The sequence below is a fragment of the Aquarana catesbeiana genome, linkage group LG08 (genome assembly GCF_042186555.1).
Source record: "Aquarana catesbeiana isolate 2022-GZ linkage group LG08, ASM4218655v1, whole genome shotgun sequence".
NCBI classification, from domain to species: domain Eukaryota; kingdom Metazoa; phylum Chordata; class Amphibia; order Anura; family Ranidae; genus Aquarana; species Aquarana catesbeiana.
In genome coordinates, this window is record NC_133331.1 from 127700601 (window position 1) to 127727536 (window position 26936).

Here is a 26936-nt window from a genome sequence, read left to right on the forward strand (position 1 = left end):
AGTAATTTAAAAGTACTCGTGGCTATAATGAATTGTCGGTCCCAGGAATGCACATACCCGTTACCATTTTACACAGGGGGGAGGCCGGGATCTGGGGGTCCCCTTGTTAGAGGGGGCTTCCAAATTCCGATAAGCCCTCCGCCTGCAGACCCCCACAACCACCAGGCAAGGGTTGCGGGGATGAGGCCCTTGTCCCCATCAACATGGGGACAAGGTGCTTTGGGGGGCTACCCCAAAGCACCCTCCCCATGTTGAGGGCATGTGGCCTGGTACAGTTCAGGAGGGGGGGCGCTCTCTCATCCCCCCCTCTTTTCCTGCAGCCTGCCATGTTGCGTGCTCGGATAAGAGTCTGGTATGGATTCATACCAGACCTGAAGGGCCTGGTATGGAAATTGGGCGGGGGGCCCACGCAAATTTTTTTTTTTAAATTTTGGTTCGGGGTTCCCCTTAATATTCATACCAGACCCAAAGGGCCTGGTAATGGACTGTGGGGGAATCCCATGCCGTTTTTTTCAATGACTTTTAAGTGGATTGCCGGGACGGACAATTCATCATAGCCGCGAGTACTTTTAAATGAATTTTTTTCCTTTAGAAATATCATTTTGTGCCAGGACTCTTGTAAACACGGGAAACATGCGCTACTTTACAAGCATACTATAGACACCCCCCAGGTACGAAATTTAAAGGAATATTTCACTTTTATTGTTTCACTTTAAACATTATTAAAATCACTGCTCCCGAAAAAACGTCAGTTTTTAAAACTTTTTTTTGCATTGATACATGTCCCCTGGGGCAGGACCCGGGTCCCCAAACACTTTTTATGACAATAACTTGCATATAAGCCTTTAAAATGAGCACTTTTGATCATTCGTGTTCGTGTCCCATAGGCTTTAACGGTGTTCGCGTATTCAAACACATTTTTTGCCTGTTCGCATATTCTGCTGAGAACTGAACAGGGGGGTGTTCGGCACATCCCTAATTGTGAGTAACCTCTTCACTTTCAACATGAGACTAGCATGCCACAAAAAACGGATGTTCGGTCGCTCAAAGATTGAAGCGTGTGTACAAGGCTTAAGACTGGGATGCCATTAAAGTTCATGTGTGTGTAAAAACAGGCGTCCTTATACTTTTGTATTGTATATTATATCATATTAATATAGTGTAAATCATAGACGCTGAACCCATTTTTTCTTTTCACCCAGCCACTATTACTTCTTCCAGAAGGCTATCCCTGCCCATCTTGTGAGAAAAACATGTCTCTGTTACTGGATCATGCTGTCTGTGACAGGGTACACATGACCACCAACAGTTTTATAAAAAGGGGGCCCACAGATATCTGTCCCTCCCCTCTAGGGCAATGAGTACAGGGTACAATAGTAACCCTTCATACTAATTCTCAAAAAAATGTCAAAACCTACTAAAGACCCCTGGGGGGGGGGGGATTTACTAAAACTGGTGCAGCTGTATATGGCAGCCAATCAGCTTCTAACTTCAGCTTGCACAATTAAGCTTTGGCAATAAAACCTAGAGGCTGATTGGTCACTATGCACAGAACAGCTGCACCAGATTTTGCACTCTCCGGTTTTAGTAAATCAATCCCCTAGTGTAAATCATATCATTCAGGAATGTAGTTCAGTGGTCAGTTACAATGACTCGCTGCCCGACTATGGTGCTCCACCACACTACTGCCACAAAATGACAGATTCCTGGCTACTGTGGTAATGTAAACAAAGCAGATGGAGATTCTGGGTGACATCATTGACCATAATATGTCATGCTGTACATCTACACCGCCTCATTCCATATTGCATGCTATGTGTTTCTTTTTCCACACCGCCTCATTCTGTATGCCATGCTATATGTTTCTTATTTCACCCCACCTCATTACATATGTCATGCTGTACCTTTCCTATTTTAAACTGTTGTATCATGTCACATCATGCGGTGCATTCTCTATTCTGCTCTTGCTCATTCAATATGCCATGCAGTCTATTCCCTGTTTTGTGGCACCTCATTATATATATCTTGTTTTACATGTTATATTCCACATTAATTAACCTTTAACTTTTACAATACATTTAACTGCAGTGAAGTAGCGAGATTATTTCTTTTCAGCCAGCCCATTCAACCAGGAGGTTGAACAAAAGAAATGACTTGATTCACCCATCCACAACTCGATGTGGATTGGGGAATTCTCACCGCTGAGCCTTTGTATTCTGATGATGGGGAGACTTTCCAGCCGTCAGAATAACCTGATCAGCGCCGCTAGCTATGACCTGTGGTGCTGATTGGGCAGGGAGAACCCGACACGGATGGATGTATAGAAGTCAATTGGAAGATCGACTTGATTGACTTCTGTACAACCAAAGTGCCCATATATGGACTGAAGTTCGGTTGGTCCCTGCTGAACCAGTTGAACTTCAATCCATGTATGGACGGCTTTAGCCATGCAAGGGAAAACTTTTGTAACTTGCATTACTGCAACAATAAAGGGTCTGACTCCCTGAACTTTTACAGTATATTCTAAAAAGGTACCCCTCAGGGAACATTGCACAATATCCTAGCCATTCTCCTAGAGTATAATCTAGACTAGAATATAGATAGTATTATTCACATTGCAGTTAATGATTGTATGCACTGTTTATTGCCTACTTTGCTGATGTATGTGTTGCTTCCAGTCTAGTGGTACAGAACGCTATTATAAGTTACTGTAGCGCTGGTAGATTTTTAATCTACTGCTGATAGGTAAATTTAGTGGGTTATCTGTTTATACATAGTCAGATTTGCCTCTGTTCCAGCTCGGCTGAGTTGCATGTAATTTCACACTGTGCCTGTGGGTGTCGTTGTTACTATGGGCCAGTGTTGGAAAGGCAACACGTTGAAGTGTATAAGTGCTCCTCTGTCCCGGGGATAACTCGGTGGAGGTGGTCCTCCGAGTTGCATCCTGGGAGAGGGTATTTATGGGACAAACGCCATGTTTTGAGGTCGTTTTCCGTCCACCTGCTGGCCCTCCTGGCCGACAGGTATGAGCTAAGAGTACTACCTCGTGGTCCTCTGATCGGGAGGCCCACGTTGCTGCGGCGTGTGAGTGGGCCAAGAAGCCTGTCTGGGGCCTACTACAGCAGCAGAGGAATGGTCCTGGGCTGTCTATCCTGTGTGAAGAAGCTGGACAACTGAGAAGATCCCAGGGGAGGACCCGTCATGGAAGGATCATGCAGAGTGCTGGTCTGGAGAGGGGCCTGGTGATTCAGTTGGAGGAAGTATCCTAAAGTAATCCTACCGCATAGTACTGCCGGGTTGGCTTAAAGGTTCTAGTGCTGTGTTTGCTATTCAACGTAAACCATTACATCCTGTGGCAGAGGATCGTATGGGTTTTGTTCCAATCAAGTCTGTGGCAGAGACTTTTGTTCGTGCTGTGTACTGGCTGCTAGGTTGGTGAGAGAAACCTATCCAGGCAAGCAAAGATTTAATTCTACAGAGAGAGTGTAATCAGCTACAAGCTTTCAATTCATAATGTTACATTAAAGTGGAGTTCCACACAAAAATGGAACTTCCGCTTTTCGGAACCCTCCCCCCCTCCGGTGTCACATTTGGCACCTTTCAGGGGGGAGGGGGTGCAGATACCTGTCTAAGACAGGTATTTGCACCCACTTCCGGCATAGACTCCCATGGGAGTCTATGCCTCTTCCTGTCCCCACCGCGCTGTCTGCTGGGAACACACAGCTCCCAGGAGAGAGCGGGGACCACTTGGGATGCGCAGCACAACTCGCGCATGCGCAGTAGGGAACCGGGAAGTGAAGCCGCAACGCTTCACTTCCTGATTCCCTCACCTAGCGGCGTCCCCTGCCGACATCGCTGGACCCTGGGACAGGTAAGTGGCCATGTATTAAAAGTCAGCAGCTGCAGTATTTGTAGCTGCTGGCTTTTAATATTTTTTTTTTTTGGCGGTGTGGGTGGACCCCCCGCTTTAAGAACGCTAAGAAAAGGTATTTGAGCTTCCCTACAACTTTCTTTCTACCTCTTTCCTGCTACTTCCTGCAACTCAAGTTTATTAAAGCATTGGAAAAGATACTCAAGTGTCCGGTGCCTGCATTGTATGATGGTAAATTCTACGGGACCCTAGACCCGGTTCTGGTGAAATAAAGGTAACGAAGGTGACGTTAACAGCCCGCTTTAAACCAGCAGCTCCACCGAGAGTTATTGCTACATTACCTTGGCATAGTGATTACACTGTCTAGTGGACTGTGTCTGAACCTACCTTCTGTGTGTCCAGTTATGCTCAAATCACCATTTATTATAACCCAAACCAATACACTGAGTTCATTTTCCACTAAACAGTCTTCTGTCTGTTTTCTGGTACTAATTCACAAACAAGTTAAGGGTATCTTTGCTCATGTTCTTATAACTGTGTGCAGTAACTTTCACTCAACCAGGTGTTCCAGACTGGCTGAGGTTGTTCTTGGAGTCAAAGCGCAAAATAAAGAACCCATACTAACAATTGGCTCCTTTGGGGGCAGCCCTACAAAAGTCTATAGGGATACTAAACTTGCTTGAAGTAAGTGAAATGCAGGGCAGAAGGATGTCAACTGCAGGTCAATGCATCAGTTGATGAATTTTGAAAGATCTCAGAAGACTTTCATATTGATGTCAAAGTCATGCTATTGACAGTGTAACAGGTAAGCTGCCTTTCCTACAGTGGTAAATCCACAAATTTCTACATTTCATAAAATAACAAAATTATGGAAAAGCAAGCATGTAAAGATGTGAAAGCTGCAAAAAAAAACTTTTTGGTAAACACCTAGGGTTGCCACTGATAGGGGAAATGGAATAGCTATTTATTTATCAAACATTTAGTTATAATTATCAAAACATGTATTCTGATTAAGCAGATATACTTGATAAAAATATGTTAGAAGTCATATGATGTAACAGCTGTTTTGGTTGTGGTCAAATGCCATTCACACCTTCAGCTGTGAAAAGGTCTAATGCCCCATACACACAGTCGGACATTGATTGGACATTCGGACAATAAAATCCTAGGATTTTATCCGACGGATGTTGGCTCAAACTTGTCTTGCATACACAAGGTCACACAAAGTTGTCGGAAAATCCGATCATTCTGAACGCGGTGACGTAAAACACGTACTTCGGGACTATAAACGGGGCAGTAGCCAATAGCTTTCATCTCTTTATTTATTCTGAGCATGCGTGGCACTTTGTGCGTCGGATTTGTGTACACACGATCGGAAATTCCGACAACGGATTTTGTTGTCGGAAAATTTTATAGCCTCCTCTCAAACTTTGTGTGTCGGAAAATCCGATGGAAAATGTGTGAGGGAGCCTACACACGGTCGGAATTTCCGACAACAAGGTCCTATCACACATTTTCCGTCGGAAAATCTGACCGTGTGTACGGGGCATTACTCTGGCTTTCCCACAGAACTTGGGAAGTGACGTGTATATGCTAAATGACCATCTGTTTATCAAAGTAAATAACCAACCAATTGTTTAGGACTTCAAAGAGCCTCACAAGATGCCCCCCCCTTTAGAATGTATAAATTCTACTGATGCCTTCAGCTTTATCAGAGCAATTATGTCACCATTAGACATGTGCACAACCAAAAAAATTTGTTTATTTTCGTTTTCGTTTCATTAGTTTATTATTTTTTTCGTTTTTCGGGTCATTCGTTATGATCGCGATTCGTAAATTCGTCCATTCGTAAATTCGTAAATGCATTCATTTGTACATTCATTCATTCGTAATTCGAACATTCGTTCATTCGTACATTCGTTCATTCGTACATTTTTACATTTGTACATTTGTAAATTCATACATTCGTAAAATCGTACATTTGTAAATTAGAAAATTCGGAAATTTGTAAATTCGAAGTTTGAAAATCCAAAAACCAGAAAATTCAAAAATCTGAAATAGTAACTAACTATTAAATTATAGGTATTGTAATTTCCTTTAAAACTTGACTGTCAGTGAACGTAACAAATACAAATTTAACCGAAGTTACGAATTATCCAAAACGAATGCTGCATCTAAACAAATGGAACGGAACAAATTAATAATCAATAATAATAATAAAACGTTGTTATTATTATTATTATTGTTATTTATTATTATTAATTCATTACGTTCCATTCCGTTTTTTCGGATCATTCATAACTCCGGATAAATTTGTAGGTGTTACGTTCACTAACAGCCAAATTTAAAAGGAAATTACAATGCCTATAAATTAAAAGTTACTAGTAATTACTAATAGTTAAGTTATTATTAGTTAACTATTATTTCAGATTTCCGAATTTTCGAATTTACAAATTTACGAATTCACTAATTTACTAATGTACGAATGCACGAATGTACGAATGTAAATTGCGAATGTACAAATGCCCGAATTTACTAATGTCCAATTTTATCGAATTTACGAATATTCGGAAAAAATTAGTTAAAGGGGTTTTGTCGAAATTCGTTAAAAAACGAATTCGGAACGAAACAAATTGCACATGCCTAGTCACCATGTACTGTATACGTTTGCTCCCCTGCCTATGGCTAAAACTATAGGCTTGAATATTAATTACATGAACAGTCTAGGGGTTTTGGTTTTGTTTGTTTGGTTTTGTTTATTTAGGGGATAAACTTGGATAGGGGATTGGGATGCCCAGAACTGAAGAACTTGAATAAACTCTTGAGGACTTGCTAATGTCTCTGGCTGCTAAAAGCTAACTTCGACACTTCCCGTGGGAGTGGGTTTGCAAAAGCAAATAGGAAAAAAAGGTTTCAAAACTGAAGATGCAGGTGCTGCCACTTGCAGGAATGCCAAAGTACCTGTCTACTACTGACCCAAACTAGAGGTATGGAGATTATAGAAAAAGGGAAAAGGAGGGACTTTGGACTTTATAGGTAATAGGACAGTAATACAAAATCAGTAATTAATACAAAAATTTTATTTGAAAAAAGCATCTAAAAATACAATTCCATAACAGCCATAATAGATCTATAAACAAATATACTAAAATAAGACCGTTGCTGTGCAGAACCATACAACCACAATACGGAACTTGGAAGATGAGGACGTCATTCCATAATAGTGGAGGTCCGAGGGTACAGCTATGCCAGACAGACGGTAAGGATGTTGGAGTTTCAACATAGAAGTGGGGTTAACATGTTGCGCGTGTGATCACGCTTCTTCAGAAGCATAGATTATTATGGCTGACAGACATAAAGAGAAAGATATATAAAAATAATTATATAACAGTGGTACAAATGTGAAACTCAAACATTGTCATGGCTGGAAACTACTGATTACTCAATATCAATCTGAGCTAGTTACACTAGATAAGGATATTGGGTTATTACAATCTACTAATGAAAGTATGAAGTCCCATGCTCTATATACAAAACGGTGGCAAGAAATCAAGGATTTTGTTACTAGAATCACTAAAGATATCATTTACAAGAAACAAAATAAACTATCCAAGGATAGGCTGGCCTTTATGGAGGGCTTTGCCTATCGTTGGCAGTCACCTTCACAAAACAAAGGCTCTAGGACCAAATATTGTATACCAAAAAATCAGGTCATTGTTCAATCTACAACTGATAATGACACAGAATCTGACTCTTCTCTTTCTCCTGCACAGTTGACCTCCAGAAAGGGCAATTCGACAACTTCCCACACCTATCAAGGAGCACGTAAGCGGGATCTTGGTGGTGGGTCTTTCACACCCTATATCAAAAAACGTCCCCCTACCATGGACACTACTCTTACTCTTCACAAATCTTTTCATGACATTCCGCAACCTCATGAAACAAATGGGCACCCACAAGGTCAATATTTAGGGGCCACTGCTTTACAAGCTATCCAGCCACCTAAACCTCAAGTTCAGTCACAGACCACGCTTTCTAATATCTCCCCTACTCCAGGTGTTGGTGACACGGCTACACCTGCATTACAAGGGGCTTCGGTCACTGACAATTTACAATTACTACCCACGAATTCTTTGGGAAATAATGCGCTAGCAGCACAATTACAAATGTTTACACGCCAAAGTACCTTGGACTCACATATTTCTCAATTAAGGAATCCTTCATCAAATTTTCAGATACCTTCCAACACTCCACTTCCCATATAAAGTCTAATTCTGATGTCATTAATCTAACCCCTTATGTATTTACTGACCAAAAACTGGAGGTTCTTGAACTTGGTCTCAGTTTTTGTCCATCAAATATGATTGATAAGTATGAAGCCATTAAAGATTTATACCTGTTCTCACGCAATTTCACATACAAATTCCTGTTCGGTAGTGACTGGCTTCGCTCGATACAGGACAAACAAAATTTGGAACAGGTTAAGAATTATACAATAGAAGATTTTCGAGCCCTTCGGGACCTAATGCTGCTACTAGACGAAAACGACCACATAGACCACACTGATACTCGATCAGCACCTGATCACCAATCTTCGACATCTATACTTTCAACTAAATTTAAAAGCAAATCACAATGTTTTATAGATCTATTATGGCTTTTATGGAATTGTATTTTTAGATGCTTTTTTCAAATAAACTTTTTGTATTAATTACTGATTTTGTATCTGTGCCTACAAAGTCCAAAGTCCCTCCTTTTCCCTTTTGCAGCGTACACATGGTCGGACTTTTCGATTGGACCTGTCCGACAGATGCCGACGGACCAAATGCGGTGGACAATCCGATCCTGTGTGGGCTTCACCGGACCTTCAGCGGACTTTTCCAGTTGCAAATCTGACGGTCTTTAGATTTGGAACATGCTTCAAATCTTTACGTCGTAACTCCGCCGGATCCAGAAATCCGCTCGTCTGTATGATAGTCCGACGGACAAAAACCAACGCTAGGGCAGCTACTGGCTATCAACTTCCTTATTTTAGTCCGGTGTACGTCATCACGTACGAATCCATCGGACTTTGGTCAGATCGTATGTAGGCAAGTCCGTTCGTTAAAAAGTCAGTCGGAAGTTCGTCGAAAGTGCGCTGGAAAGTCTGTTGGACAAGTCCGGTCGAAAAGTCCACCCGTGTGTACACGGCCTTATTCTATAAATTATTCATAGGACGTGGCACACTTTCTACCCTACTTGTATCCACAGCACCACTCTGTGTTATGATACAAAATATTTGTATAGGGTATGGAGATGCTTCTGGCTGCTTTGCGCTGGCTCTAAGCTGTACCCTTGTCCCAGAAATGTAAAGTATTGTAACCTTACTGTCTTCTTCTATACAGGCTTGGGGTAAATTAAAATGGAACTTACTCACTCAGACCCTTCAAGTGGTTTCTGGAATCCAAGAAGCTGCTATATGGGCACACTGCAATACAGGCTGGGTTTTGCTTTCAGGATGGTGGGTGGCTTCAGTTAAGCCTAGCTGAGGCTGGTAAAAGGTGTGAGGCTTCCAGCTGCTCCTTCTCTGTTCCCCTCCAGATGACTGGACCCTGTACTCTGCTCTACTGACTGCCAAACTTCTGACTATTTGTGGCTTAGTCCCCCCACCTACTTAGCCTTGCCTCCTCAGGGATTGGTGGAAACTACATAAATAGCCTTTAAGCACTGCACAGACTAAAAACAAATTAACCCCTGCTCCTCTGCCTATAGAGGAGCCCACGTAGATTTACCTACACTTAATAACCCTGAGGGTGCTGGTGTCATTGGGTTTTTTCTTTCAGTGGGTTGTGGGCATCGTTCTTCATGATTGATGTGTACCTGCCCCACTGGATGATATGATTGACGATGGATGTACATTGTTTGCCATTTTTTTTTAAATAAAGGACTTATCAAAGGTTTGAGTGTGTTTATTTCTTTTTTTTTTTTTGCGAATGAACCCCTTACTTATTTACATGGAGTGACGGTATCTGGGGCACCCTTTATTTTTAAAGGGGGCTTCCAGATTCCAATAAGCCTTTCTGTTTGTTTACATTCACCTGTCAGTCAGGAATCCCCAGCTGACAGCTGACAGTACAGGGCAGAGATGAGTCACTGGTTGGTAGGATGCCAGTGGGTGCAGGCTCCCTAACAACCAGGAGGAAGCTGTCACATTTAGCAGCAGTACCATTGCTAAATGTTTTGCATTACTCAAGATTTTCTATAGACTGCGTACAGTACAGAAGTCTCCCTGATAGGAATTCTGCATATAGCCATACAGAACAGACAGTGCACAGTCCACATGGGCTTTGCTGCTTAACTGCAGACAGGAAACAGGAACTTTATTCAGAGAAAAGGCATAAAGCATACCATAAATGCAGCTACAAACTTCTAAACACTGCCACCTACTGGTTGAAGAATATATCTGTACTAAATCCTTATACTGATGAAGGTTGTTGTACAAAAATACTTAAACATTGTATTCCAACACTTCTTCATAGTGTTTTCCTCCTACTGGTCGAATGTTCTTAGCCTATTAATGCCCATGGTTGAATGTTCCTAAGTTATTTTTCTCTTTGGATTGCAATTTAGGAGTTGTTACATTCACCCCACGAAAGGCAACAAGAAAACTATCACACGCATCTGGAAATGATTCATTACTCTTGCATATGTTGACACATTCACCAAGCTAATTTTTTATAAACTGCTAGATTGTTATTTATAACTGCTAGGCAGAGCAGTGTGTGTGTGGTCTGCAAAAGCCTGTGTGCCATTCTGCTTAAGTGTACAGTGTACTGACTGTTGCAATGAGGTTTCTCAAAAGCCTCTAATATAATGTGCATGTTGTTTTTTGTGTCCTAAGTAGGGAGCTTTGGATTCTTGTGATAATTTACTCACATACTGGTCAATTTCCACAAACAAACGGTAATACCTTGTGCATTGCCTGGCCTTCCTCAATCCTGTACCCACTGTATCCCTGTTCATAACTCTTTTTCAGACTGTGGTGCCAGAGTCCTGCCAGAACAAAGACACAAATAGCAACCTTCTGAAAGGCGCCATTTGCATTGGCCTTGGTACACCCCCTTCAGCTCTGCCCCCATGTGCAAATGTCTCGGGATGCTGATAAATTGCATAATTATTGTCTGGCAAGAACAGTCTTTCATAAGTCCATGTTGGTTACTACTAATTATACTATTTTCATCAGGAAATTCTTGGATATGGTCCCTTATCACTGCTTCCAATAGCTTATATAATATTGATATTAGGCTAACCGGCCTGTAAATCACAGGTATATCTTGGCCCTCATTTAGGCAATGTCAGGAGGAGAAAACTGGAGTGTTAGAGGCTGATACCAAATAAATAATAGGAAAAAAACATTGTCACGTTTACTTTATTTTGTCACTTCATTATGACAAAGAATTGTCTGCACAGGAAGGAATGTGGCCCAAGGAACATGAGCTAGAATGGAGAAACATAACTGAAACCCAACAGAAAACCAACTGGAGAATAGAAAGTAAACCTAGCTTGTCAGATAATTATGAATGACATAGAGATAGCATAATCAATATATCATTATGTCAGCTATAAAAAAAGGTTTTATCATTTGTACAAAGTGCAGCCACATTTCATATAGGTGTTTAAAGTGAACCTGTCTGGATAGACATATATTCAGGCCAATTACAACTAACTCCTGGGGGCAAGTTAGCTGGCTGTTAGGGTGCAGGTCAATTCATATCTTTCACAGAATTCACACAGCATTAACAGATGTTTGCACACCCTAGAGTGACCCCTGACATCTGTGAATTCAGCCTTCCATTACTGCAGTGTATATCCCATGAATTACTGAACCAGATCAGTCACAGAAAAACTTTGGGGTTTATTTACTAAAGGCAAATAGACTGTGCACTTTGCAAAGTGCAGTAGCACTCTGCAAGTGCAGTTGCTCCAGAGCTTAGTAAATGAGGGAAGCTCTGCTGACTTCCATCACCCAATAATGTGAAAGCAAAAATGCAGTTTTTTTTATTTTCCTTGCACGTGATTGGATATTCTTTACAAAGTGAAGCTTTACCTCGTTTACTAAGCTCTGGAGCAACCACACTTGCAGAGTGCACAGACTGTTTGCCTTTAGTAAATCAACCCCTTAAAGTGATATTAAAGCTTGGAATTAAAAAAAAAAAATTAAAATAGCATGTTATACTTCCCTGCTCTGTGTAATGATATTGCACAGAGCAGCCCAGACCCTTCTCTTCTCGTGTCCCCCGCCAGTGCTCCAGGCTCCTCCCCCTGTCGAGTGCCCACCACAGGAAGCCACTTTCTTGCCACTTGAGTCTGCATACAGAGTGCAGAAGTCGGAAGTATGCAACCTACATAGTGCAGAGGTCTGGGGTGAGTAATGCAGGGGCAAGTGTGTTATGTACAGGGTATGGGAGTCAGGAGTAAGTAATGCATGCAATGCAGGGGTCAGGTGTATGTAACATACATGCAACATACCTGTACATATGCACTGCATACACATACATGCAGCATACATACATACATACTGCACGCAACATACATACAACATACATACCGCAAACAACATACATATACACTGTATGCAAAATACAGTATCTCACAAAAGTGAGTACACACCTCACATTTTTGTAAATATTTTATTCTATCTTTTCATGTGAAAACACTAAAGAAATGACACTTTGTTACAATGTAAAGTAGTGAATGTACAGCTTGTATAACAGTGTCAATTTGCTGTCCCCTCAAAATAACTCAACACACAGCCATTAAGGTCTAAACCACTGGCAACAAAAGTGAGTACACCGCCAAATGAAAATGTCCTAATTGGACCCAAAGTGTCAATTTTTTGTGTGGCCACCATTATTTTCCAGCACTGCCTTAACCCTCTTGGGCATGGAGCTCACCAGAGCTTCACAGGTTGCCACTGGAGTCCTCTTCCATGCCTCCATGACAACATCATGGAGCTGGTGAATGTTCGAGACCTTGCACTCCTCCACCTTCCGTTTGAGGATTCCCCACAGAAGCTCAATAGGGTTTAAGTCTGGAGATATGCTTTGCCAGTCCATCACCTTTACCCTCAGCTTCTTTAGCAAGGCAGTGGTCATCTTGGAAGTGTGTTTGGGGTCGTTATCATGTTAGAATACTGCCCTGGGGCCCAGTCTCCGAAGGGAGGGGATCATGCTCTACTTCAGTATGTCACAGTACATGTTGGCATTCATGGTTCCCTCAATGAACTGTAGCTCCCCAGTGCCGGCAGCACTCATGCAGCCCCAGACCATGCCATTCCCACCACCATAATTGACTGTAGGCAAGACACACTTGTCTTTGTACTCCTCACCTGGCTGCCACCACACACGCTTGACACCATCTGATCCAAATAAGTTTATCTTGGTCTCATCAGACCACAGGACATGGTTCCAGTGATGTCCTTAATCTGCTTTTCTTCAGCAAACTGTTTGCGGGCTTTCTTGTGCATCATCTTTAGAAGAGGCTTCTTTCTAGGACAACAGCCATGCAGACCAATTTGATTCAGTGTGCGGTGTATGGTCTGAGCACTGACAGGCTGACTCCCCACCCCTGTACTCAACTTCTTTGGTCGACCATGGAGAGGCCTGTTCTGAGTGGAACCTGTCCTGTTAAACCACTGTATGGTCTTGGCCACCGTGCTGCAGCTCAGTTTCAGGGTCTTGGCAATCTTCTTATAGCCTAGGCTATTTTTACATAGAGCAACAATTCTTTTTTTCAGATCCTCAGAGAGTTCTTTGGCATGAGATCCCATGTTGAACTTCCAGTGACCAGTATGAGAGAGTGAGAGCGATAATACCAAATTTATCACACCTGCTCCCCATTCACACCTGAGACCTTGTAACACTAATGAGTCACATGACACCGGGGAGGGAAAATAGCTAATTGGGCCCAATTTGGACATTTTCACTTTGGGGGGTACTCACTTTTGTTGCCAGCGGTTTAGACATTAATGGCTGTGTGTTGAGTTGTTTTGAGGAGACAGCAAATTTACACTGTTATACAAGTTGTACACTCATTACTTTACATTGTAGCAAAGTGTCATTTCTTCAGTGTTGTCACATGAAAAGATATAATAAAAATGTGAGGGGTGTGCTCACTTTTGTGAGATACTGTACATATACACTGTATACATATACAACATACTTGCACACACACTACATCCAAAATACATACACATTGCATGAAAATACATACATAAGGCACAGGATGCATATGCGTATGTACACCGCAACTGCACCACATTTGTGAGGTATCGCTGCATACGGCGGAGTGAGAGCAATAATTCTATGGCCATAATTCATGGTTAGTTCTAATCCTATAAACTGTATTAAAGACGAACATTCCCTATGGAGAATTTTGGGTACCATAGTTTTTCACAATAACACGGGCATCCCTTTCTCCAAGTTTTGAAAATACATCTTTTTTTGGCATTCTCTTTGCTGTAATATTTTGCACTTCACTGTAATGACCCATTAACCTCCCTGGCAGTAATCCCGAGTGTGGCTCGGGGTTAAATTTCAGTACCATTAGCGATAACCCTGAGCCACACTCGGGATTGCATTTCAGGATCCTGGTCAGGTTACTTACCTTGTCCCCAGGATCCTGCGATGTCCCCCCCCGCTGTGTCTGGGGTTGTGTCCTCCGCCCAATGCCTCTGTGTCCCGGGCTCTGTTCCCTGCGAGCGTCATGACGCATCTAAATTAGAGCACTTGTAGAATTGAGCGATAGTGAATCGTGGGGAAATTAATTTTATTATTATTATATTATTATTTTTATTTTATAATTATTTATAGTTATTTATTATAATTTAGTGTTTCAAAATTTATCATACCTGGGAAGTCTAGTAGACTCTTGTTTGGACAGATTTAAGTGTGTTATTACTAAGAATTACAGGCTTACAATATAAAACGCCAAATTTCTATGCAACACAGTGTACCGCTTTGAGATAAAAATCTGACATAATCATACCGCCAGGGAGGCTACAGTCTAGGTCAAGCCAAAAACATTTTCTATTTTTGGATAGAGTTGTGAAGGATTAGAACTTCTGTTGGGTTCTACTGCTATCCATATTTTTGTTTGTGCCTCTTTGTCTCTGCTGAATCGTCCAAATTGCAATCCGTCTATGGCCAGATTAAGATGACCAGTGACACCAATTCCGAAGTCTCATTGAGCACGTCTGATGGCAGCTCTTTTTAATTGAAATGTCACAGGGTGTACAAAGTCAGTGTCAACTGTAACCTCTGCAATCCTTAATAATACAGTGATGGTAGTGTCCTATTTTCACATGTACCCAGATCTTTCATGTTTACATTTTCTCAGGAGCCCCCCTAATGAAGCCCCCTTCCATAGGGTGACCAGACGTCCGCCGTTTTCCAGGAACAGTTCTCAGATTGAGGAGACTGTCTCCAGAAGTGTTTTTTCCCCGTTTTTTTCCCTGGATTCTAGGGCCAATCTTAAGCGGGGTACCGTGAGCTGGAGCAGAGGGGCCCAGGGTCGGTCCCACCATGGGTCCTGTTGGTCTGTCTCCGGGGGGAGGGGGGTGAGCGCCACCGGATTATACAGAACGGTGATCTCCCACTTACCCGGCTGTCAGACAAAGGCAGCACACTGGTGACATCTATCATAGGAGGTGGAACTTTGTCGGAGGACAGCGGCCACGCGGGGTAAACAGGAGATCCCCGCTCTGTATAATCTGTCTCCTCTACTCGCTGGCTATGCACTGGTCACAGGTAAGGCTGAGCTGCTGAGCACTGAACAGACTGCATTGATGGGCACTGAACAGACTGAGCTGCTGGGCACTGAACAGGCTAAGCTGCTGGGCACTGAACAGGCTGAGCTGCTGGGCACTGAACAGGCTGAGTTGATGGGCACTGACCAGGCTGAGCTGCTGGGCACTGAACAGGCTGAGCTGCTGGGCACTGAACAGGCTGAGCTGCTGGGCACTGAACAGGCTGAGCTGCTGGGCACTGAATGTGCTAAGCTGATGGGCACTGAACAGACTGAGCTGATGGGCACTGAACAGGCTGCATTGATGGACACTGAACAGGCTGCATTGATGGGCACTGAACAGGCTGCATTGATGGACACTGGTGAGACTGCATTGAAGGGCACTGATCAGGCTGCATTAATGGGCACTGAATTGGATTCATTGATGGACACTGGTGATGCTGCATTGATGGGCACTGATCAGGCTGCATTGATGGACACTAGTGAGGCTGCACTGATGAGGCTAAGCTGATGGGCACTGTTGAGGCTGCATTGATGGGCACTGGTGAGGCTGTATTGATGGGCACTGGTGAGGCTGCATTGGTGGGCACTGGTGAGGCTGCATTGATGGGCACTGATCAGGCTGCATTGATGGACACTGGTGAGTCTGCATTGATGGGCACTGGTGAGGCTGCATTGATGAGAACTGGTGAGGCTGCATTGATAGGCACTGGTGATGCTGCATTGGATGGGCACTGGTGAGGCTGCATTGGATGGGCACTGGGGAGCCGGCATTGATGGACACTGGTGAGACTGAATTGATGGGCACTGATCAGGCTGCATTAATGGGCACTGAATTGGCTTCATTGATGGACACTGGTGATGCTGCATTGATGGGCACTGATCAGGCTGCATTGATGGACACTAGTGAGGCTGCACTGATGAGGCTAAGCTGATGGGCACTGGTGAGGCTGCATTGATGGGCACTGAACAGGCTGCATTGATGGACACTGAACAGGCTGCATTGGTGGACACTGGTGAGACTGCATAGATGGGCACTGGTGAGTCTGCATTGATGGGCACTGGTGAGGCAGCATTGATGGGCACTGGTGAGGCTGCATTGATGGGCACTGATCAGGCTGCATTGATGGACACTGGTGAGTCTGCATTGATGGGCACTGATGAGGCTGCATTGATGGGCACTGGAGAGGCTGCATTGATGGGCACTGGTGAGGCTGCATGATGGGCACTGATCAGGCTGCATTGATGGACACCGGTGAGTCTGCATTGATGGGCACTGGTGATGCTGCATTGGATGGGCACTGGTAAGGCTGCATTGGATGGGCACTGGTGAGTTGGCATTGATGGACACTGGTGAGGCTGCATTGATGGGCACTGCTCAGGCTGCATTGATGGGCACTGGTGAAGCTGAATTGATGGGCACTGGTGAGGCTGCATTGATTGGCACAGGTGAGGCTACACTGATGAGTCTGAGCTGATGGGCACTGGTGAGGCTGCATTGATGGACACTGGTGAGGCTATATTGATGTGCACTGATCAGGCTGCATCGCTGGGCACTGGTGAAGCTGCATTGGTGGGCACTGGTGAAGCTGCCTTGATGGGCACTGGTGAGGCTGCATTGATGGGCACTGGTGAGGCTGAGCTGATGGCCACTGGTGAGGCTGCATTGATGGGCACTGATCAGGCTGCATTGGTGGGCACTGATCAGGCTGGATTGATGGAGACTGGTGAGTCTAATACACTCTTCAAGTGTGCTTAAAATGCATGGTTTTCCCTTTTATGAAATAGAAAATAATGACGTTATGTGGTTGGGCTGGTATAATAATGCTATGGGGCTGGTATGAAATGATTTCCAGAAATAACGTATAGATCATACAATCATTACATAAACACATACCACATACACTGCATATAACACTTGAGGAAAATATGCTTATAAAATAGTTTACTATTTGCCAATAAAAATTTTAAAAAGTGACTCCGGATTTAATTTTAAAAATCTGGTCACCTTACCCTTCCACCCCCAGGCCTCATAGTAGCTTTATGGGCTGCTCTGGTTATTGTTTGCCTCTGCCACCACCAAGTTTCAGTTTCCATTCTTCATTTTATCATCATGGAGCTTATCATGGAGCATGGTCACATGGTATGAACCTATCTGTATATAGAGGATCTCATCCACCAGGTAAGTCAGGAATTTCCCGACAACAGCAAACGCAGTACACTCAAAGACGAACAAGGCAGAATGAGGTAAATAAACTATTATCATCCAAAGTGCTAGCAGTGACCGGACTCCTCTAGCTGTAAATGTATCGTTTAGCCATCTCTATGTACATACTCACATTGTTTGCTAAGGGATACTTTCTTTTTTTTTATGTGGTCCTTCTTTATATAGCTATGAAATCAATAGTTTTTTTTCTAACCTTACATTTTTTAGTAATACACAATACATAGATGTTTTCAGCTATGCATACTACTACTATTGCCACTATATAATGTCCCATTATTTTTATTCTGCATAATCAGACAATGGCTTGTTCTGGTTCTGTTTAAAATAAATGCATTCATGAAAAATCCACCTATTTTTGCATTTCCTCCACCCAAATTTGGATCTCCATGTTGTTGTGGAGATGTATCTCTGAGGTAAAGGGATCAGATGCCCTTTTATGTCCACTCTCTGCTGTAGAAGGATTACAGTATATCGAGGATATGTCAAAAGGGCACTTGAACATTGTATACTTACAGCGGCACCTACTGTTTAAGACAAGTTTTACCTCATTCCTCCTCATTCATTTTTGACAGGGGTTGATCAAATGACAGTAAAGTACCTTATAGGGATACCAAAGTATCAAAAGGTTGAGAACCATTGTGTTTACATTTTATTCTACTGGAATACCAAGCATAAAAAAAGACAAAACTGCAAATACAATATGCTACATATACTGCAGATTTGTATATTTATATAGAGCCATAGTACAACATCATCAGTAGTAAATAGTTCCCAATTATCCCTGAATTGGAGGGACTGTCCTTCTTTTTTTTGAAAAAATGTCCCTTTGTCCTTCTTTCATTTTCATTTATCCCTTAGTTTGGTTTGCCATATGTACCTACATAAAAATGCACTATTTATATATCAATTGTTGTTTTACAGTGCTACATTTTTCATCCAATTACTAAATTGCTGCATTTTATATTTAAAAGTCAGTCTAAGGGTATTATAGCGGATAAAAAAAGTACTTGTGGGTTTATCCTATCATTTTTTTGTATTAATTCTCCATGTAATGGGGGTATAGTAGGATTGTGTCCTTTGCCTACATTATTTTTGCTTATAGGTGTTCTCTTTCCCATCTCAGAAAGTTGGGAGGTACGGTGGTATACTTATAATCTTATAATAGAATTTAAAGTGAATTAATTTATCCTTCACTGAGATCGAAAAATGTTGTTGGAGACCAATAATGTTGTCAATCCCTTTTTATTAAACTGACATCTCATACCAATGTAACTTTAAAGCGGAGTTCCACCCAAAAATGGAACTTCCGCTTTAAGTGATGGTGACCTCACACATTTGGCATGTAATTTTTTTGGGGGGGGCGTATACCCTCTTTTTTAAAGGCATCTAGCTCCCACTTCCTCCCGGGGCTCCGGAAGGAAGTTCACCTCTCCCCCCTCCCTCCCTGCAATCTTCTGGGACACGTCACAGGTCTCAGAAGATTGCCCGGCCATTCACAGCATGCAGTGCGGCTCACACATGCACAGTGCGTGCCCAGCTGTAAAGGCACAGCCGGTTGCCTACAGTAGTGATGCCGGCGCCGCAGAGAGGAGGGGGAGAGGAGCGGGGCTTTGTTCGGCTGCATCGCTGGACTGTGGGACAGGTGAGTACACTTTTTGTAGCTGCTGACTTTTAAATGGATGGAACTCCACTTTAATAGAGTCTTTAGATTTTACCAGAATATCAACATCAAACATTTTAAAGGCTATAAAATCTAAACCCAAGAACAAAAACATAACATATTGCAGCTTACCAGTCTTTAGATGTTGTGACTGCCTTCATTTTTAAGCTAAGAACATTTTTAGCAAATATAGAAAATACCTGTTGATCTTGCCAGAATTGTGTTGCCCTTGTCACTTCTTGTGAGTTAAACTGAAATATCAAACAATGACTTCTTCCTTATAAGCAATCTTCATAAAGTACATGTTCCCCAAACCCCCAATGTAATGGAGATGAAGAGAGGAAGACATGTGTCCAAATCAGGAGGCCAACTTAAAGGGATTGTAAACCCTCGTGTTATTTCACCTTAATGCATCCAAAAAGCTTCTGACACTGACCACCCCCCCCCCCCCCCGTTTTACTCACCTGAGCCCGTTCGTTCCCTTGGCGGAGACGCACTCTTCCTCTCTCCCCGTTCTCGGCTCTTGATTGGATAAATTGATAGCAGCGCAGCCATTGGCTCCCGCTGCTGTCAATCAAATCCAATGACACGGGTGCCGGGGGGCGGGGCCGAGTCCGGCATTCTGTGTCTATGCATGCAAATGCTGGACTCGGGAGAACGCCTGCAAGGTAACCCCCAGGGAGTGTGCTTCTGCTAGGGTGTTTGCCGATGCGGGTAGGAGCCGCGAGCGCCGCCGGGGGAACCCAGAAGACAAGGTTCGGGGCCACACTGTGCAAAACAAACAGCACAGTGGAGGTAAATATGATATGGTTGTTATTAAAAAAAAAAAAACGAAGGTTTACAATCACTTTAACTTGACAACCAAGGTTCCGCCTATAGAAAGAGTTGAGTGAGTGACTGTAGCCAACCTAGAACAGGAAATGTATTATTCACAGGATTACCATGTGAAGTATAGACAAAAAAAAAGAAGAAAACAAATGCAGCCACCTCATGTATGGACTGGTCAAAAAGCAGAAAATTTCCTCTGGGACTTTAGAGGCAGGGGTCACACCAAGCACGAGTAGAAAAGTAGGTATGATAAAAATATATAAATTTTATTACAAATATAAAAATTGAAAAGGGTAGATATGCATATCAGAGTTTCAAAGATGAAATACACATAATAATAATACACATAACCGCAGATAATCAGCTGGAAGATCCCAACATGTTTTGGAATATATATCAAATTCCTTCTTCAGGGGTTGATCATAACAAATTGTATTTTCTGGTAATATAATAACAGTATATCTGTATAGGTTCATATAGACAGGTAATATGAGTAATATCATAATAATAGTACTACCATAATGGGTTAGGGGAACAGCATAGCATGATATAACACAGGGACAGAGAGTGAGAGGTATATATATTTTAAATACATAAAGCAATGGACATACTTAGAGGAATGGCTACACCTTATCAAATATGCAAAATGATCCATCAAAAAGCTTCCACGGTGCCCCACCGCATTCAAAGTGCCCCCATCCTAAAATTGTGCATAAAGATCTGGGTAATGTTGAGTGTAGGTGAGTAAAGGTTTGCATGCGTATAGACAAGTACAGAAAAGTAAAATTCTTCTTTATGGCCCGTATTGTATTATACTCACTTATACTCGTGTTAAAATTAAACGAGTAAACCCGCGAGTAAATTACTGCACTCAAATGTAAAATTTTTCTAATTTTTATTTTACTGTTCTGTACTCAACAATGTATTACTGATCTTTATTCAGCTGTGTGCAATGCCCCATAGACAACAATGCATCTCATTTTAGATCAGTAAAATACTCAACAGGCCTAAAGGAAAACTAAACCCATTGATATAGCTCTTTACCAAAAGAAAGCTCAAGTTATAAAAGATCAACAACATTTTAAATACCTTTTCAAACATACTATTGTTTTCTGCAATGTTTGTATTTACAGGACCTGTATCTGAAGGTCAGGGGGTAAGGTCCTTCCCTTTGTATACAGCGATTCTCTTTCATTAGTCCCATCTATAGCTTGGCCCAGCCAGGCACGCTCCCTGGCAACATCTATTTCCAGTTAAACCCCAAACCAAAAATTTTATTTTGTTTTTTTCCCTCTGTTTTCACCTGGTGACTTGGTCAGTAACATACCACCTGTACTGGAGAGCCCCCGCTCTGGATGAAGGAGCACAGGGGACACAGCAGACAGCAGCATTGTCAGTCTGGGAGGGGGAAGGGGGGGAGGAAGGGAAGGGAGTGTTAACCCTTTCACTGGCAGAGCCGTTTTTATTTTTTTTGCACACGTTTGAAAAATAATTATAGCCCCAAAGATTACATAAAACTCCCAAAGCAGACACCCTAGAAAATAAAATTTTGGTAGGACCAATTTTGTATGTTACATGATACTAACACAAGGGTCTAGGAAATAAAAAAAAAAACACTAAAGTTACTTTTAGGGCACACAATGCATTAACTTACTAAATTTTTTAGTACAAAATAAAATAGGAGGTTGTGCCGAGTAAATAGATACCCAACATGTCAAATCTTAAAATTGTGTGTGTCTGTGAAATGGTGACAAACTTCAGTACCCTATATTTTCCATAGGTGACACTTTGAAAGCCCCTACAGGTTATCAGTTTAGAGCCATGAAGGAGCTGTGGTGCTAAAATTATGCAGAGGTGGGGACGGGGGGGGGGGGTATGGCGGGGAGAATGGGGTATGTTTGGGTGTGTGGGGTTTTTTTTGCTATTTTTTATTTATTTATTTTAATCACATAGGGGACAAAAATGTGATGATTTTTTTGGTGACAGGTTGTCTTTAATGGGATATCCAGGGTCTAAAAGACTTCTGATGTCTCACCAGCCCTCTAATGAATCTAATGCAGTGCAGATCACACTATATTGGATTCTTTCCTGCCCAGTATGGCTGGGAAAAGTTAAAAAGGTACCGGAAAGTGATTTCATGCATGACGCTTCCAGGTCAGCAAGAAGAAGAGGAGAGCGAGCGCATATCCACTTGGTTCCCTCCACCCTACCCGGCAGCACCTACCATGCTGGTCCAAGGCCTGCAGATAGGCAAGCGAAGCATGGGATATTCGGCGGAGGTGCTCGTGTGACGGGGGGGGGGCATTACTAGAACGGGTTAGAAGTGCTCAGGCGGCTGCCCACCTGTCAGATTATTATTAGTATTATTATACCCGATTTATATAGCACCAACAGTTTATGTAGCGCTTTACAATGTAGAGGGAGGGCAACACAATTACAGTACAGTTCAACACAGAATGGACAGGAGGGCCCTGCTCGTAGAGCTTACATTCTAAAGGGAGGGGGTGGTGATACAAAAGGTAATAGCTGCGGGGGATGATTTGATGGGGGTGGCTTGGGGACAGCTCTTAGGTGGGTGTGGGATAGGCTTTCCTGAATAATTTAATTTTCAGGGATCTCCTAAAGGTTGACAGGTTAGGGGCTGATCGGACATTCTGGGGCAGGGATTTCCAGAGGATGGAAGAGGCTCTGGAGAAGTCCTGAAGGTGAGCATGGGAGGAGGTAACAAGTGAGCAAGAGGTTGAAGATGTGGGTTAGGGAGTTTAGGATAGAGCGGGAAGGTGGTCGCAGTAATTGTGAGGGGACAGGTGGTGAGGTGGGCCATGGAGTGGAGTTTATCAACTTCATCAGTGGTAACTGGGCAGAAGGAGGAGAGTATTGAGTGTGGTGTTGGACCCGAACAGTTATTGATTCCATTTGATAGCCAGCAGTGCACTTTGTCAGCTATACACTCACTCCCGGTGAAAAATCCCCCTGTCAGGTCCGTATGACATACAGACCTAGAGATAAAAGGGTTAAATGTACTAGAAGGTTTAGATACACTAACAAATTGAAGTCAAACTCCAGCTCACACTTTCTAGACAGTTAGAGCAACAGTTTTTTTCCTTTTGGGATAAAGGTTTTACATAAATAAATAAAAGCTTATAATTGTAAGCACCCCTGACATTTTTAAATGGTTTGTCTCATCCCTGTAAACTGATAGTTTGCAAGAGAGCTTCTTGTTTTGGGAAAAAAAAACAGACTTACTGGGTGGATAACCAGATGAGAACAGAAGAAGGCCTAAAAAAGAAAAATAATGCAGCCATCACATCTAAGAATTAGTAAACTGCAATTTGATAAATGTTTGTTTTTAGCTTTAATACTGCTTTCAAGGGCTGTTGAAAAGTGAACTCTTACATTGTTGATCAGTAGGAAGACTACCCTCCTCACAGACAACTAAAAAGATCATTGATTTCAGTGATTACTGAGAGACAGAAATTCTTCATTGCTCGACCCCTAGCAAACTCAAGAATAGCCCTAGGGTTCCAGAGAACACCAATTTAGGAAGGACACAAACGAGATTTATAACCCTGAGGCATGTCTCTAATTAATGACACATTACCCTTTTTAATGCATAGTTTTCTTTATGTCTAACTTTTCAGTAACATCGTAAAAAAATCCTTGATGGATCGTCTATTGAAACTTCAATGCCATTTTACTTGGGGCCTTCTTGGAGAAGATGTAGATATTGATAATGTGGAAGAAAGGCTAAATGACCAGATTGAGTATTTGCAAGATGCACTCAAACACAGGATGTATAACCTCCTGGCTTACCTAAAGCATCTCAAAGGGGACCATGAGAAAGCCATGATCCAGCTCCAAAAAGCTGAAGAACATATACAACGATCCAACATATCAGAAGATACAGATGTTAGAACTGTCATGTATGCTAACTTTGCTTGGGTTTTTTACCACCAGAACCAGTTTAACAAGAGTTTCACCTATGCAGAAAAGGTAGAGACCATTATAAAGCAATATGAGTCTCCTCCAAAGAAAAACACTCTTCTGTTAGATATATATGGTGAACAAGGCTGGACTTACTTATCCTTTACAGGAAAATACTATAAATGGGCTGCTGAGTGCTTTGAAAAAGCTCTAGAACTTGACCCAGAAGATCCAGAATTGAATTCAGGCTATGCCATGGCTGTGTATAGAATGGAAAGTTTCAGCTGTAGCAGCAACACAGAAAACAAATCTTTTCTACTCTTGAAGCGAGCTGTTGACTTAAATCCCAGAGATACAGTGGTGAAGGTTCTCCTTGCATTGAAATGTCTAGATATGAAGAACTATAATCAAGGAGCTATGTTAATAAAACAAGCTCTACAAGAACAACGAGAATCCCCATATGTTCTTCGATATGTGGCAAAGTTTTACAGAAAAAATAAACAGATAAATGAAGCTATTGCAAGGTTGCAGGAAGCAGTCCGTTTAACTCCTACCTCCATCACTGTTCATTATGAACTTGCCAAGTGTTACAAATACTTGATAAAAATGCCCACCGATGACAATAAGCAGCAAAACGATGAAAACATTGCAAATGCAATATTTCACTCAGAAAAGGCTGTTGAGCTAAACAGGTTATCCGTGGGAGCTCACATTTTATTGGCTCAGGTATACATGAAAGCTAATGAACACGAAAAGGCAAAAGAAGAATTTAACAAAACTCTGACCATGAATGGTATTGACTCCGAACAGAAACAAGAGCTCCATTTCTACTGGGCACTACATTTAAAACATTTGAGAAGATCTGAGTCTGGAGCAGTAAGGCATTTTAAGGAAGTGATAGACATACAAAATCCAACATGGTTTAGAGAAACTGCCATAAAAGAACTGGAAAGACTTGAGGAAACAATGAGGCTGGGTTCACACAATTGAAAATTGGATGCGGGTTCTCCCAATTTGCAATAGCAGGAGATTGTGACTGACTCTCTATGGAGCCGATTCACATATCTCCGCAGCGGGTCCGTTGTGATTTGCACCAAAACACTGTGCGTCTTTTGGTCCGTTTCAGGTCCGATTTCAGACCAAAATTTGGGCTGAAATCGGACCTGAAACGGTGCACCAGGACGCATCGGACCCCTGCTGTGAGCCGCATGCGTGAACCGAGCCTTATTGTGCAAAATTCAATGAATGCCACCAGACATGGTTTGCTTGGGTACATTCACCAGCAAAGAGGACAGGTCATCGCAGCAATGAAGTTCTTAAACAAAGCTCTTCTACTGGAGCCAGACAACCAGGAGTATTTAGAAGCATGTTCTGCTTTGCAAGGCCACATTATGATGACATAATATTGTTCTATAAAATTAGAGGACGAGAATGCACTAACTGCATTAAGCTATAGCAGCCATTATTTCATCTGATCTTAACTGCTCTAAATATTGTAAATGTAAATCTGCCTATGATTACTACACTTTGTATTGATTTTGGCAAGGCCCTATTGCATAAATCTGGTGATATTAACTAATAACGATTTACAAACAAAAGAAAATGATATTAGTGTAAATCTTGTATTGTTATGCTGATTTACTCTTTCTGGGAATTAGATATGAAAGAAATTAATTGTGGATTCATTTTATAAAACAGTAAAGGGGAAAAAAATGCTTCCTAATCCCCTTAGATAATTCCAATCCTATTTCTCATTTTTAAAACTGTACTAGGGGAATGACCACTGGATTGCTGAGTCCGGCCAGTAATAAGTAGTTTAAAACAAGTCTTTCATTTCTCCCATGCAGGGCAAAGTGACAATGTGGCTAATTTACTAAATGAGTAAAGAATGTTCACTTTGCAAAGTGAATTTTCACTTAGTGAATGAGGTGAATATATTCTGATCTCAATTAGCCAATCATGTCCAAGCAAAAATAAATTTTTCTCTCTTACATGTGATTGCCTATTCTTTACAAAGTGAACTTTCACCATATTCACTAAGCTAAGTGAAATTTACCTTGAAAAATGGAAAATTCGCTTTGCAAAATTGACATGCTCTACTCCTTTAGTAAACCATCCACACCGTCTCTGCCAAGGGCCCCCTGACTGACTGAGGAAGTGATGTGACCTCTCCCCTTATTCGAAGGCACTGGTAATTTTAGTGTTGGCTGTGATCGAAGGACACAATAGTAACATACTTATAGCCATCATGTGACCAAAATCTCATTAGAGCAATAATAACCCACTTGCCTTGAATGATTTTGTGCATTTTGGTACCTCTTGACTGTTATATGTTGAATCGAGTGGTAAGGTATGTTTAAAAAAGCAGTCATTGAAATAAAATAAATATTCCTTTGAATTTGTCTGTGTTAATAATATAAACAATATAAACTACTGCAATTGCATTACAAGGATATCTTAAACATTTTATTTGTTGTTCTACAACATATTCCAAACTGATGGAGGTCTTACTATAGGATGATATCTTGGACTTTACTGCCAACAACTAGGGATGAGTTTGACTCGAACATGGGGTGTGTGCCCATTCGCCAAAGAACGAACATTATGGGGTGTTCACGGGAAATTCGAGCACTCGCGGAATG

The 26936-nt window shown here is 42.0% G+C and overlaps 1 protein-coding gene across 2 annotated transcripts in view; it reads left to right on the forward strand.

Annotated features, from left to right (window-relative positions):
- The window catches only part of LOC141106029 (interferon-induced protein with tetratricopeptide repeats 5-like), a 71071-nt gene extending 45429 nt beyond the window's left edge, over positions 1 to 25642 (forward strand). Inside the window, exons 1-2 of one of the 2 annotated variants that reach the window (XM_073596373.1) lie at positions 17850 to 17902; positions 24012 to 25642. In XM_073596373.1, the coding sequence (XP_073452474.1) occupies positions 17898 to 17902; positions 24012 to 25284 (1278 nt within the window). In that variant the 5' untranslated portion in view covers positions 17850 to 17897 and the 3' untranslated portion in view covers positions 25285 to 25642. Of the gene's footprint in view, positions 1 to 17849; positions 17903 to 24011 lie in introns of those variants that run through there. The other variant, XM_073596371.1, reaches the window with a different exon arrangement.
- The last annotated feature ends 1294 nt before the right edge of the window (positions 25643 to 26936 follow it).